Source organism: Pelecanus crispus, chromosome 2 (genome assembly GCF_030463565.1).
Source record: "Pelecanus crispus isolate bPelCri1 chromosome 2, bPelCri1.pri, whole genome shotgun sequence".
In the NCBI taxonomy this organism is placed as follows: domain Eukaryota; kingdom Metazoa; phylum Chordata; class Aves; order Pelecaniformes; family Pelecanidae; genus Pelecanus; species Pelecanus crispus.
In genome coordinates, this window is record NC_134644.1 from 122,836,195 (window position 1) to 122,851,374 (window position 15,180).

Sequence of the window (15,180 nt, forward strand, 5' to 3'; positions counted from 1 at the left end):
TGAAAATTAAACGCTGAATAAAAAGACATAGGAATATTAAGTCATTGTTAATGGTTTTTTGAATCAAAAACTAGCAAAACCCGTTTTCTTAATCAGTGCTTGTACAGCTGTGCGAGAGTAATGATTTTCTTGGGGCAGCAGGACGTCGCTTTGACACTCTGCTCATTTATAAAACTGATAAATTTAGCCAAAGAAGATTGAAGGGGGCACAGCAGCAAATCTTCACACCCCAAAAGGCAGCTGCCAAGGGAAAGAAATAATCTCTTTCCGCCAGGGCTAAGGGCAGAGAGGATGAGAACCACACCGGTACGGCATCACCAGACTAAGCCATCCTAATGCCGCCGTGGCGCACGCCTGTGCCGTGCCTGCAGGCTGCACGTAGCTGGGGCAGGCATTGCGACCGGGGTCCCTTGCCCTCCTCCAAACCGCCCGCCCTTTAGCGGGGGACTTTCTGCAGTAATGAACGCTGCAACAGACTGTCTTGGGAGATTGTAACGTCTCACGTCATTGCAGGCTGTTAGGGACAAATCAGATGAACTTTGGCCGACGGAGCCGATTCTTGCATGCCTAATTGTCAACGAGAGTGGCTTTTGCTGGGCCTGCCCTGGCAGCGTGGGCTTTGCTAGATGTCTGGGGAGCTTGGCTGAGCAGGCCGGGGGAGCGCCGCAGGGGCTGTACGACCCCTTACCGCTCCTCCTGCTCTTGCAGCCAGCCGGCTTTGCCAGCCTGGTTTTCTGGTTATCGACAGCGGCCGTGACGGCACCGTAGCGTACGTCTGCGGATACCTCTGACAGCTGGCGGCGAGCCGGCTCTGAGGAGGTTTTTTTTTCCCGTTGGGAACCTTGCTTGAGCAGACGTCAGACAGCGACTGCATTGGAGCAAAGTACCATCCAGTTGCCCCTGTGCTGCAAACAGGGCATTTTAATCCCAGTGTTGTTTTCCAGATAAACGTTACATGTAAAACTGAGGTGTCACAGGTGTCAGATCACATACGAAGTATTTAGTTTTGTATTTACGGTGAGTAAAGGGATCAGGACGGAATGAATTTGTTCGCTTTGAACAAATGATTTTTCTTCTTCCCCCTTCCCTCGGTTACTCCCTCAGACAAAAGCGAACGTCACCGGTCTAACCTCCCCCTCCGTGTTTTGGGGCCAGCAGGGCTCCCCGGCGCCGGGGCCGCTCCGCGGGCGGCTGCCATCGCCCTCGCACCCCGCCGCTCGCCACCAACTCCCCCCGCCTCCACTCGCCGGCAGCCCCGAGGGGCTCCGCGCTCCTCCGGCGGCCCCACGGCCGCCCCGCTGACATCACCGGAAAGGCGGGTGAGGCCCCGAGCCGCCGGCCAATGAGGAACCTGACGGCAGGTGACGCGAAGAGGGAACGGGGGAGAACCCGGAAGGTTTCGCAGTGCGAGCGTCGCTGCCCCGAGGAGAGCCCCCGTCGCTGCCGCCGCCGCCCGCCCTTGCATGCGGAGATGGACCCGGTAGGAGTTGCCGCCGCCCCCGACGCCGGGCCGGGCCCCGCCTGGCAGAGCAAGGTGAGCCCGGGCGGGGCGGGGCGGGGCGGGGGGCGCAGGCCCCGCGGGCCTTCAGGGCAGCGGCTGGGCGCTGCCGGGCCTTGGCGGCGGCCCGCGGGGCTGTGCCCGGCGCCCCACGGCCGCCCGCCCGCGGCACCTCGGCCCTGCGGGGCCGCAGAGGTGCGGCCGCCGCTGGGCTGGCTCCGGGGGGAGGAGGAGAGAGGCGTGCCGGGCGCGGCCACCGGCTCCGGCCGACCGGCGCTCACGGCAGCGGGGCGGGTGTGTCGGTCGCGGCGGAGCGCGGCTGCCCGTCTTCCGCCAGCCTGCCTCCGGGCCGGCTGGGGCCGGCGAGGCGGCGCTGCCAAGCGGTGTCAACGAAAGGAGCGTCCCGGTGACGGGGCAAAGCGAGCGCTCGGCTGCGCGGCCTGGGCGAGTGGTGAGCTGCGCTGGGCAGGGCGTGGGGCGGTGCGCGGCGGCTGGCGGCTGTCTTCTTGGTGGAGAGGGCTGCTGTCAGACCCTGATAAACGGGTGTCTTCTCGTCAGGCTCTGTCGGTGAGCACGGAATTGGATCCAAGTGAGTTTGGTTATCGAGGCGGTAGGCAGCGAGTCACAGCTTGGCTGGGTTCATCATTTGCCAGCAGTGTGCCCAGGTGGCCAAGAAGGCCAACAGCATCCTGGCTTGTATCAGGAATGCTGTGGCCAGCAGGAGCAGGGAGGTGATTGTCCCCCTGTACTCGGCGCTGGTGAGGCCGCACCTGGAATACTGTGTCCAGTTTTGGGCCCCTCACTACAAGAAAGACATTGAGGTGCTGGAGCGTGTTCAGAGGCGGGCAACGAAGCTGGTGAAGGGTCTGGAGAACAAGTCTTATGAGGAGCGGCTGAGGGAACTGGGGTTGTTTAGCCTGGAGAAGAGGAGGCTGAGGGGAGACCTTATCGCTCTCTACAGCTACCTGAAAGGAGGTTGTAGTGAGGTGGGTGTTGGTCTCTTCTCCCAAGTAGCTAGCGATAGGACAAGAGGAAATGGGCTTAAGCTGCGCCAGGGGAGGTTTAGACTGGAAATTAGGAAAAATTTCTTTACGGAAAGGGTGGTCAGGCATTGGAACAGGCTGCCCAGAGAGGTGGTGGAGTCACCATCCCTGGAGGCGTTTAAAAAACGGGTAGATGTGGCACTTTGGGATATGGTTTAGTCTGGTCTACCCTTGATTAGTCTAGAGTGGGCTTGGTAGTGTAGGTTAATGGTTGGACTGGATGATCTTAAAGGTCTTTTCCAACCTAGATGATTCTATGATTCTATGATCATTCCCCCACCACCACCCCCTCGCCTCCCCAGGCAAAGGTGTGTGTGCGCCCTTCTGCGTTTTGGAGGGGGTGTTTGTGATGGCTGTCCTTTCAGGGCTCTAGGAATGGGGGAGGAAGTTGCGTATAAGCCATTAATACTGTGTTATTCCGAGAGAGGTTTTACATAGACTGTGTGTACACTTGTAAGCAAACTTTCTGGGGAGGCTTTGCCCCGTCTTCAGAGGGTACTGACGCTGACAGACTCTCCCCACCCCCCATTAGTAAGTGACCATCAACATCCTTTCAATCACAGTTCTCCCTACTGAATTTATGAAAATACTCCTTGAGGTATTTTCTCTGCATTAGTTCATCATACTTCCCTAAGTATCTGTAGAAGACAAGCTCTTATACGACTACATGAGCTGATTTTAAAGCTAGTGATAGTTAATTAGCCTGATTATTGTGTTGCTGCTGCATTTCTCGCTGACTGGAATAAAATGTTTATTTACAGTGTCCGTGGGGAGCCCCTAACCCAACATCAATATCATGTTCCCTTGCTGATGTAATGAGTGAACAGCTGGCAAAAGAGCTGCAGCTGGAAGAAGAAAATGCTGCTTTTCCTGAAGTGGTTGCGTAAGTTTAAATCCTGGATTAGTGATCTCCCTAGTTGTGAAGCCATCTTCTATCTCTTGTGCATTTTCTTACAATATACTTAATGCATAGCGATACAGTAAATGCTTTGCCTATTATTTCCTAATGCTGCTTCTTCAGGTCTTTTTCAGTGAAGATGGCTTCCCCAGTTAAAACTTCTCCTTAGACTCTCTTCTCTGTCCCGCTTCCTTCCTCCTTGATATTTTCTTTGCATTGTTTTGGGTGCTTTAAGCCAGTCTGTAAGCTACTTTTTGAGAAATGTTGGCAGAAATGTTTTTTTCTTCCCTTTTAGAGACTCTTGTTAAAGTACAATGTTATTCTGAGAACTGTCAGGTGTATCCTGACAGTATCCTCCACCTGTACCCTCCTAATACTTGGAAGCTCTAAACGTAGGCCAAGAACTTACTAGTTCTAAACTCATGCAAATTTTGCCAGTGGTCTTTTCTGTGAAGCAGAGCAAAGCAACAGTTTGGTGTTTTTTTTTTTAAAAAAGGTTTGTTTATTTATTTGTAAAAATATATACGTATGTATAGACACACATACATCTCTATGCCTTCTTTCTATTTCATGAAGGGCATCTTAAAAACAGAGCCTAACGCTTCTTACAGAACAGTAACCAAGTAAAAGTTTAAGTAATATTAGCATTGTAAAGCAGTGGCAAAGAGAAATGAAGTCATGCTCTATTAATATTCAGTGTTGGCTTGGAGTGGGGGGTGGACAGTTGAGATCCATTAGTTTCTATGCAGCTCTGCATGAAGTCTTTTGTAGAGAGTGATGAAATGGTATAAATTGGTGTTTCTATTTAGATTACTGTGTTTAATTTTTTAAGTTTCTGTTTTCGTTTACATAGTGTTGCTGAAGGACCATTTATTACAGGAGAAAATGTTGACACTTCTAGTGACCTAATGCTAGCTCAGATGCTGCAGATGGAATTTGACAGGGAATATGATGCACAGCTTCGGCGTGAAGAGAAGAAGATCAATGGAGATAGCAAAGGTACTCTCACCAGAAGAAATATTTTTGCTTTGGAGATATTCTTGGCACTCTGCTTAAGTTGACAGAGCTGTGAGGAAGTAGCAAAATCCTGGTAATCACGGACATGCTTATTTGTTTTGTTTCTCAAGTCTCCATATCCTTTGAAAATTATCGGAAGGTACATCCCTATGACAGTGACAGCTCAGAGGATGAGGTTGATTGGCAGGATACCCGTCATGATCCTTATAGAGCAGGTATGTGGCAGTTTTAAACAATACGATTTCTTTGGTTAATAGACCTAAGAATATGACACAGGTAATTTTTTTTTTTCTTTTTTTTCCTAATGGAAGGCAACATACCAGTTGTATGTAAAATCAGGTCACCTAATTTGGAGGTGTTATGCAGGAAGTTGGGTGGGTAACTTCAGGCTTCTGTCTGCCGGTGTATTGGCTTCAGTGACTGAATCTGGTAAAATAACTGTTGTACATGGAAAGTATTGTGGGATATGCATGTCTGTCATCTACATTTGGCTAGGGGCATCTGCACGTGATATTGAATATTCCTGTCTTCAACACGTCAAAAGTGTGTCTGACACCCCAGAGAAGACAGAGAAGTCAGTCATAACATAGTAAAAGCAGCTGTCATGTTTAGGATAAGAGAAGACTGCATTGAAATTATACAATTGAAGTATTTTATTCTGTTTAATAAATAAAACTATGTTATTTTGTGGGCATTGTGGAACCTTTATGAGCATTAGTTATGTTTGCTTAGATGTAAAGTTAGATTTATTTTTCTCGCTGCTGGCAGATAAACCTACTACTACACCGAGAAGGGGCTTCGTAGGAAAAGGAAAAGACATTACTACTAAACATGATGAAGTGGTATGTGGAAGAAAGAACACTGCACGCATGGAAAATGTAAGTGAAAACTTATTTTGTGTGTAAAACTGGAATGCTGTAATTCAACCAAAGAACCAATGCTTCTCCATGTGATTTCCACCCCTCTCCCCACCCCACCATCAGATGAAAGCAATGCAGTGTCTGGGTTAGTTATTCAAACTGTCAGTTTGAGTTGTGTGGGTTTTTTGTTTAATAATAGTTTGCTAATGACCATGGTTCAAGAATTTGCACAGAACTGTTTTGGCAAAATGAAACTATCAGCAAGTTTGGTACACAGGCAAATAAAACATCAAGGCTATTTTTGAAAAGCATAGCTATTGTGTAACTTTTTTTTTTTTTTTTTAAATTCATTTTGCCGGATGAGCCAAGTAACTTATTTTCAGTCAGTTGTTTGACTTACAGCTTTTCAGTCTGTTTCTCCATAGTATATACCTTCTGTTTTCTTTTATGTAACTGGTACAACTTCTGCAAATAAGGAAATGCTGCAAGTGCTATTTTTACAGGATGTTAGGTAATCTCATATCAATTTGGGTAGAACTTTGAGTTCTGGGTTTAGAGGAATACGTTTTTTAACATAGTGACAACATTACACAAAGTGGGTTTCACATAGGTCCTAATCTACCCTAGGTTTTCGCAAATCAGAATGAGAAATTTCTGCTTGCCCCAACTTTTGGTGTCTGCTAGTAACAATGCTTAAATTTCTATTATTTCTACTTGTAGTTTGCACCTGAATTCCAAGTTGGGGATGGAATCGGGATGGACTTAAAGCTGTCAAATCAAGTCTTCAATGCCTTAAAGCAGCATGCGTACTCTGAAGAACGTCGAAGTGCAAGGCTCCATGAAAAGAAGGAGCACTCCACTGCTGTATGTTTATTAAAAACGTCTCTCTATATACTTTTTATCTTGTGTAACAGCTGAACACTGTTTTGGTAATTTCTTGAAACTAGTAAAACAGTTAAGCGATATGTGTTAACATTGCTGAAGGAGATGGTATCAGCCACCTTCTACTAGAAAAAAGCTGTGTTTGAGCTGCGTTACTGTGAGAACCATATCAAAATAAGAGCAAGCAGCTTCCATTTTTTCTCTTTGTCCTTCTAAACTTGTCTCTTAATCAGCTACAATGAATAAACTGCCTAGAAGTTATTTATAGAAACCATCCAGAGGACTAATCCTCTGCAGCTGAATCATGTGACTCCGAGTGTCTGTCTTTATAGCAAGTTTCAGGAAGATGAGGTGACCAAGTAAACTCTGACTTAAATGATTCTATGATTAGGGTGGAAAAGACCTTTAAGATCATCCAGTCCAACCATTAACCTAACACTACCAAGTCCACCACTAAACCAATTAAGGGTAGAGAAGCAATTTCATGTTTCCCGGCTTCAGTTGATATGCTTTATGGGCGAGTTTAGAGCAGAGCCTCTGGTAATGCCTGCTGTGGACTTCTTCAAATTTGGGTGTTTTGCTTTATTTTATTGTTACTGATATTAAAGGAATATAATATTTGGGATGTTTTGATTCATGATTTGTAAACACTTCTTGAAGACACTGCAGAAAGTGCTCTTGAGTCACAGTCTGTACTTTATGCAGAATTGCTAAAATACTGTATGTGCTACACAGCTGATAAGGTACCTGAGAGTAGTAAATCTTCAGATGACAGTGCTGGAGCAGTTTGGCTTTGCTTGATCGGTTTGTTTGGTTTGGTGGTTTTCTCTTTTCCTTTTTTTTTCTTTTTTTTTTTTCTTCCCCCCTCTCTATCAATTGAGAGAATGCTCTTAATACATTATTCTTTCCACCTAGTTGAACGTTTGCAGTATATAAATACTCTAAACTCACTGTAAAGAAAAGAATTATTTTCATTAATTGAATATTCATTTCTTGCCTGCAGGAGAAAGCAGTGGATCCTAAAACACGTTTACTTCTGTACAAGATGGTCAATGCTGGGATGCTGGAGACCATCACAGGCTGCATCAGCACAGGAAAAGAATCCGTTGTTTTTCATGCATATGGAGGAAAGTAAGTATATTGTTTGTTACTGACAGTAGCTTTAAGTACCAGAGGTAGTTTAAAAAGCAGAAACTGCAAAAATATTTAAACAATCTGTACTTTTTTCATTCCTAAGACTTAAAGGTTGTATTCATGTATGTGCAGATAATGATAAAATTTGAAAACCAAATAGTACCAACTGTAAAGTAAAAAAATCTCGCCTTTCCTCCTTGGAGACCATTTAATGAACAGGGACAAATCCACTATAGCTTTCTGTGGAAAAATATTTACTCCTTTTAAAAAAAAGAAGTCTTGATATTTTGAGGAACTCTTTCCACTGACCTGCCCCAGACTACAGAGCTGTCATGATGGTCTTAGGCTACCTGAAGATTGTCTTTCCATACAGATTGCTGTATGATCAGCTCCATCTGTGCAGTTCAGTATTTGTTACTTTTGGGTTACCTTGAGAATAGTCTTGGGATGTTGTTCACTTTGCAAATCATGAAGAGTCCAGTTTTAAAGACTACTATGCTGGAAGGACTGTAGTACATTGGTAGTGATTGTCATGCATTGAAACAGCACTAGTTTAAAGTGAGGTAGGAAAGAACTAATAAAACCCAAATGCAGATAATCTGTGTCAAGAGAGAGGTAACTTGGGAGTGGGGAGAAAAGATGTGCTTTTTTTTTTTTTTTTAAATTGGTCTTTGCTTGAATGATGTTCAGGAGTGTTCTTTTGCTTAGTATTATTCAGTGGGCGATATTTTTGTGGTGCTTAACAAAACATTGTGATACTACCATTATTGTTCTAAAGCAAGACTTTTTTCACTTGCAATTTCTTGAAGCAAGTACATCCGTTAACAGGGCTGTTATTAGCTATGATGTTTAAGTAAAATATTAACAAGTCTCCCAATTACATGGAACCTATTTGATAAGCAACATATAACCAAAATGCCAAAACGCAAACATTCGTATATAAGCTTAATCATAGAACTTTTATAAACTTAACTTGAATTGGCTTCCAAATTTGGTAGAAAATCAGATTTTTCCTCTCTTATATTAACATTGCAAGATACAGCAATTTTTTAAAAAAAATAAGCCCCCAAACCCTTGCATTTGCTTGTAAAGATGTGAATAGTTAACTTTGTTATATATTTGACTTTTTCCACGAGAAGTGCAACTGAAGATAAAGTTATACCTTCAGAATGTGCCATCAAAGTGTTTAAAACAACTCTTAATGAATTCAAGAACCGTGACAAATACATTAAGGATGACTACAGATTTAAAGACCGCTTCAGTAAACTGAATCCACGAAAGATTATTCGTATGTGGGCTGAGAAGGAAATGCATAACTTAACAAGGTAAAGAAAAATAAAAAAAGTGTAGTTGCCAAATGCCTGTTGGTTTCCTATTCTCTGTTTAAGGAAGTTACACTAAGTCTAGGTAGAAGTTTTTTAGATTTGATTTTTAGGCTAAATGATATACAACCTGGCACAGATTGAATAAGCCTCTGGTTTCTTACAGTTTAATGAATTGTCAGTATTATTGGTGATTTGGCAGCAGAATTTACAAACCAATGAAATTAACAGTCTCTAGCTGTAAAAGTAATTAGTTTTCAGTGAGCATTTTTAGACCCACTTATGACTTTAAGATCTGAATTTTCCTATGTGAAATACTGTGATATATATATTTATTCAGTTTTCAATTTGGTCTATTTCAAAGACTTTGATCTGGATCAAGTTTCTCACACACAGATCTCTACGATTGGAAATGAGCAAACAGGAACTAGAACTGTAGGGTTTTTGTTTCGTTTTTCTTAATCGGTATCTATTTTCTGATCCACAGAATGCATAATGCAGGAATTCCTTGTCCTCAAGTGGTTATCCTTAAGAAACACGTCTTGGTTATGTCTTTCATTGGCCAGGATCAAGTCCCAGCTCCTAAACTAAAGGATGTAACACTTAGTAGTGAAGATATGAAAAAAGCCTACTATCAGATTCTTAATGTAAGACAATGCTGATTTCTTCTCCAATTCTGGGTTGTGTTTTCTTTTAGGGGAATAACTTAAAGGACAAATCAGCATTTATTTACTTTTCAGGATGCTTGCATCACTTTCAAGATATGGAGTCCAAAGGCTTATTTTGTTGCTGTTTAAAGTGTTACTTAGAATAAATAAGAAATTATGCAGTAAAAAAAAAAATAAATTGAACCTTCATCTGACTAGAAAACATGCTGGAACTTGATGACAAACAGATGTTTAGCAGCAGAGAAATTATGAGCAAGTAGTCCTCCTTTTATAGAAGCAGTAGGTGGTTTAGAAAGTTCTCTGAAGTCTTTCTGGGCTTACTGAATACTTAATTTACAATGCTTAAGCACTCTGCAGTGGCTAACCCCTTCCCCACCCCCCTTGTTAACAAATCTAGAAATTGGAGAATGAATTAGAATATTGCATGGTGGATACTTTCCTAGTATCTGCTGTAATTGGTTCAAACATGAACCTGCTAACTGTCCATGCACTGTTAGCTTCCTACAGACATTAAAAAACCCAACCGACCAACCCAGCAGCTTGATAATATCAATGGTCTGTGCCTCAAGTCTTGAGACCAGTAGAGCAACACAGCTATGTTTTAAGTGAATATGCATACTAGTTAGGATTCAGTATCTGAAACTATGAGACTTCTTTCCTGTCTGATAGGGGTGAGAACGACAGGTCTATTTAGAGAACATGTTTATCTGTCTCATGCACTTGGACTGGTTGGCAGAGCTGACGTGAGTTTACCAGACTGATTCTTCTGACTTGCCAAAGCTAAGCTCAGGGATAGAAGCTTAGTTTGCTGGCAGTTTACAAAAAACGTGATTCCCTGTATAAAACTTCAATGAAGACTTGGAAAAAAGGATGTAAATTGGGTGGATGATTGGGGGAAGGCTTTGTTTTGTTAATAGTCATGCAAACAATATTTTTTTTGGAGTATAGCACACTTCATTCATTCATTAATTTTGTTCCTTGCAGATGATGCAACAGTTGTATAAGGGCTGTAACCTGGTCCATGCAGATCTGAGTGAATACAACATGCTTTGGCATGATGGGAAGGTGAGTGTATTCTTAATGTGGGAAGGAAAGGTTTCATCTAATGTAAAATGTCAATACAAAGTGAATTACTGCCTTTCTGTGACTACAGGTCTGGCTTATTGATGTCAGTCAGTCTGTGGAGCCAACCCATCCTCATGGACTTGAGTTTTTGTTCAGAGACTGTAGGAATGTTTCACAGGTAGGACCTCTTCATCTGACAATCCTCTGTTATGCTGAATGTTTTCCAAGATAAAATCGATTCAGAGCTAACTAAAAATCAACCAATAGAACTCCCTAAAAAATGATCACCACCACATATATATATATATAAAAAAAAAAATATATATATAGGATTACTCTTGCATATTGTCCATACTGATGGTGGTGTTCTCCGAAAGGGAAGAAAGTGTGGAAGAATAAAACAGTACCACTGGAACTTAAAACTTATTTCAGTTGTTCTTACCTGTAGGTCAACGAAAGCAAATATGTCATTTTGACTAAATATTGTAATTGTAACTTGGCGAAGGAAAAGGAATATTTTGGTTTGTGTAGTAAAGTGTTTAATGTGTGCTTTTTATATTAACTAGTTCTTCCAGAAAGGAGGTGTGGCAGAAGCACTTAATGAGCGTGAACTCTTCAATGCTGTCTCAGGTTTAAATATTACAGCTGACAATGAAGTAGACTTCCAAGCAGAGGTATATCTTTCTCTGTGTCTAACATTTTAATTTGGTTAGCTATAGTAGCTATTGTAATACCTTAACGTTCCATGTTTAGTTTGTACAATTAGTGTGGGTGTGCGAGAAAATTTCAGCAATCGTTCTGTATCTCTTTTTCAAAACTTGATTATTTCAACCTAGTACAAACGTTTTCAGAAACTCAGATTGACAGACCTCTCCACCCCCTTTCCTGACCCCCCCAGCTCCCAAATATAAAAGGCTTCATGTTGCATATAATTGCTTCTTTCAGTGTTAAGGAAAGTTTAGTGATCTGTTTCAGTTTAAAAGCTAGCTTTGTTGTCTTTCCTTATGCACCTTAAAGGTTGTGCAGAGAAAGGAAAGCTGGCTTAAAAATAATAATTGTTCTACTGCTTATTTTTCATGTTTTAGATTTTAACTTAATTGAATTTAAAGTTTAGGCTAGCATTTTCAATTTTCAAGCCTAGAATCGTGCTAATGTAAATATGGACTAGGAATCTTTGGTCACCTTTGGCTTTTAATTTTCAAATTTTGGCTGTAACTCCTCAAGGTGTGCATCCTGATATCAGACATTTATAAAAATAAGTTGTCAAATGTTCCATATTTACTAATTAAAGTAAGAGCAACATGGCAATTCTACTCTACTTGATTCCTAATGACAGTGTAGGTTTATGCTAATCCAGCATGTAGTAGGTGGGAGCTTGAAACAAGCTGTCTCCTGGAGTAGGTCCTCAAAGTGAGGAAGAGAGAAAGGGAACATAATGTCACTGTTCCACAATCCTTACATACCAGTTAATCAAGCAAAACCCAATTCCCTCACTGACTGTGTTGTGAGCATTGGGGTGTGGGGTGGGTCTTTTTTTATTGTTGTTATTTTATGTCATCTTTTGTGCTCTTAAGTTTTATGGGAAAGACTTACATTACTCTTTACATAGAGGTGAATTTGAGCAGCTCATCCTTAAACTTCAGACTTTGACTTTAGTCACTAGTAACTAAAATTATCTCCCCTAGAGTACAAGAGGAAGTAATCCAAACAACAATCTGAAGATTAAAATAAGCTACTGTACTATGTTACTTGGATTGCATAAAACATTTAAGTATAACTGTCTTCAACTTTCACTGTTAAAAATTACTGCAGTGGATTTGTAATCTTAGTGTTACTTGGAATTTCTCCAGTGCTGATGGATTGGCTGAGTTATAGTAGAGGTGTTCAGAGTTGGAGAAAGGGACACTTCTGTACGTTGGGGAATACAGCTGAAGTCTTAAGAATCGTCCAGTCCTCCCTGCAACTCCTGCATTTCAGTTACATAGCATGAAACTATAAAGGAGTGCTACTCATTTTACTGACTTGTTGAGAACAGATCTTTCAAGCTGTACTTCCAAAGTATGTTGCTCCATACATGTGACTGAGTCATTGAAATAGCAATATTGTATATACCCGATCAGTCATCTAAAGCTACCGTTTAACATTGTTTAGAAACATTCTGGCACAGGCGTGGCTTTATGATTTCAGCATGAATTTATTTTTGGCTCTCTAGATTGAAGCTTTGGAGAAGATGAATGAAGATCATGTGCAGAATCATGGAAAGAAACTGCCAATGTTTTCAAGCGATGGAGACCCACCTATATATGATGAATAGCACTGAGGGTATAGCTGCTAACAAAATGAAACACAAATTTACTGCTTCTAACTATGTTGGTGCGGTGGTAAATGTCAACTACCAATGTCGAGAGTGAGTGGTTGACTGGGAATACCAAAATGGAAAACACAGTGAGCATATGGTGATGCCTCAGTGGTTTTTTTTTTTTTTTTTAACTTAGCCCACACATCAGGCTGGCACTGTGAGAATGGACTGTCACTACCTCTTCAGATGGTCTGACAACTTCACCAATTGCCCAGTTACGTTAGGCTAATGTAGCTGAGGTGGTTGTATTTTGCATGATTCAGAGCTTATATGTTTTAGTTTTGGAAAAAAAAAAATTAAAAATTGTCTAGGTCATCTAAAGTATTTAGTGGGAAAGCACACTAGGAGAGTCCCTCTTTTTTTCCTATTGCTACTTGAAAAACTAATTAAAAATTGTGTACGGACACAATGTCAGTGAACCTTTCATCCTTGTCCACCAAGGGCAAAATGAAAAGTCAAACTATGTGCTGCAATTGTATGAAAATGTTAATTTAACAAACCAATGTCTTTATATTCGCAAAAGTCTGGACCTTTTCATTTGAAGTACATGGAATGTGTCTCTATCTCTGTAAATACCATTGGGTATTATGTGAGAAACAGATTTGAAACCAACTAGCAGAGGACTTCTTTGGTGATGTGCCAGGAAATCCCAAGGGCTGCATCCAAGTTGCATAACAAAGAGTAAGTTCAGTTAGCTGCACTTGTAATATACAAGTGGATCCAAGAACTCAGTGCAAGCAGGAAAAAAAAAAACCAAACAGAAAACAAAACTCTATAATAATCCTGTCTCTAAACTGAAATTCTGGGTAGAGCATCAAACATTCTTACTTACACCCCAAAGGTAACCACAGACTACGGAAACTAAATATTCATCATCATTATTTTTAAATGAAGCTTGTTGCTTACTAGTGAAAAAAAATACTCCATTTTTTCTTTTTCTCATGCTTTTATTCTTAATGTCAGTCTTTTTATTTCAGCGAGTTCTAAAAATCTAGCAATGTTTCTCTCCAAAACAACACATCTAAAGATGAACTGATGTAGTGGGATGGTTTGGAATTAAGAAATTCTGATCAACTTCTTTTTAATTCTGATTGCTGTTTCTGATGCTGCTCTTTATCAAGCAGGATATAGGGTTGCTACATGTGACATTCTCACAGTGTGCTGTGAAAGTGATTTTTTTTTAAAAAATTGGTTTTTGGTTTGAAAACTTGTGGCAAAGTAAAAACTTAAGATCTTGTGGTGGTATTATTGCGTGGTTCTTCACGTCGTCCAGGCCTTCATTGGTCCTCGGCACTGCACTAAAGCAGTGTTAGGGCAGGACTACACTGGTTCATTATAACAATAGAAAAATGACTATTTTGGAGTGTACTACATAAACAGTAAACAACCATGATGTTTTTGCCAGTTTCATCCCAGTACTTAGATCCTCTTCCCTTTTCTAAATTTGACATTTACTCCTTACTTTTGAACTAAAGGAACTTAGTCTTTTGGGGACTTAAGTCTATTCTAAATTTCTCAGTGAAACGGTTGCCCAAAATAACGATATTGGGGAAAGAAAAGACTAGGTACTGAGAGGGAGGTGCTACAGTTACCTAACTCCTTCAGGAAGACTGAAAGCTTCTGCTGTCAAATACAACCAAATCTTCTTCAGAGGAGAAAACTTTTAAAAAGAAAAGGGTAGTCCTATTCTAGGCTTATTACAAGTTTCAGTACTCTAACATTTCTTAGAAGAAAAAATATCTCAAAGCACTTGCTAATGCCTTGCAATGTCCTTGTCTAGTACAGATGCTGGTGGTTCAGGCTGTTTTCATCAAGTGAGAGGAAGAGAGTGAGCAGAAATAAGGGGAAGTGAGGAGAAGGTGTTTTTTCAGCTGTCATTAGAATCAGAGGCACCTGCTTGTATTGTTGTGCTTGGACTGAAGCCTCAGTTGTTACTGCAATTTTTGATTTCTTAGATTAAAAAAAAAACCCAAACCCAAATAATTGAAGCAATGGTCCTCAAGTCTGTGATTTAAAGCTACTGGGCCCAATGATATTGCCTAAACATCTTTCACTTCCAGCAGTAGAATTGGCTCAGGAATGTGCTTTGAGATTTTAAGATGCCTGGGTATGTTGTCAAGTAGTTGAAAACAAGGAGAAAGTTGCTAAAAGAAGCATTTTCCTGGACTCCTCTGAAATAAAAGGTTCTAGGATTATTATTAAGGAAATAGAATCTTAGAAGTAAATCTAGATTTTTTCATTGTTAATCAAGCCATTGGCTTAATTAACTTTTCTCACATTATGACTCTTCTAATGGCCAATTCTAAAACTATCGCAATAGTTTAAAGTTGTGTGTTTATATAGTTGTCTGCTGATTTCCCCCCCTCGTACCTTAGTTTCTACTATCTTAATATTCCTATTGCCATTGTAGAAAGTGCTTGCTGTCCTGTAGGGA

At 41.2% G+C, this 15,180-nt stretch overlaps 1 protein-coding gene across 4 annotated transcripts; it reads left to right on the forward strand.

Annotated features, from left to right (window-relative positions):
• The first annotated feature begins 1,456 nt into the window (after positions 1-1,456).
• Positions 1,457-13,983, forward strand: RIOK3 (RIO kinase 3). 4 transcript variants are annotated; one of them, XM_075705212.1, is made up of 13 exons: positions 1,457-1,534; positions 3,303-3,424; positions 4,293-4,438; positions 4,567-4,671; positions 5,225-5,334; positions 6,037-6,180; positions 7,202-7,329; positions 8,472-8,657; positions 9,142-9,301; positions 10,307-10,387; positions 10,476-10,565; positions 10,954-11,061; positions 12,600-13,983. In XM_075705212.1, exons 1-13 carry the CDS (start codon positions 1,472-1,474, stop codon positions 12,699-12,701), a joined length of 1,545 nt encoding a protein of 514 aa, XP_075561327.1. In that variant the 5' UTR covers positions 1,457-1,471; the 3' UTR covers positions 12,702-13,983. The 4 variants fall into 4 exon arrangements, with proteins under 4 accessions (XP_075561327.1, XP_075561328.1, XP_075561329.1 ...); XM_075705213.1 differs by having other exon boundaries at positions 1,461-1,534; positions 8,469-8,657; XM_075705214.1 differs by having other exon boundaries at positions 1,461-1,534; positions 4,341-4,438; positions 8,469-8,657.
• The last annotated feature ends 1,197 nt before the right edge of the window (positions 13,984-15,180 follow it).

Excerpts from the sequence above, each read along its gene's own strand:
- RIOK3 (XM_075705213.1), top strand. The coding sequence starts at position 1,472 with ATGGACCCGGTAGGAGTTGCCGCCGCCCCCGACGCCGGGCCGGGCCCC. Across the intron at positions 3,425-4,292 it reads GCTTTTCCTGAAGTGGTTGC|TGTTGCTGAAGGACCATTTA; the intron begins GTAAGTTTAAAT and ends TCGTTTACATAG. Across the intron at positions 7,330-8,468 it reads TTTCATGCATATGGAGGAAA|AAGTGCAACTGAAGATAAAG; the intron begins GTAAGTATATTG and ends TTTTTCCACGAG.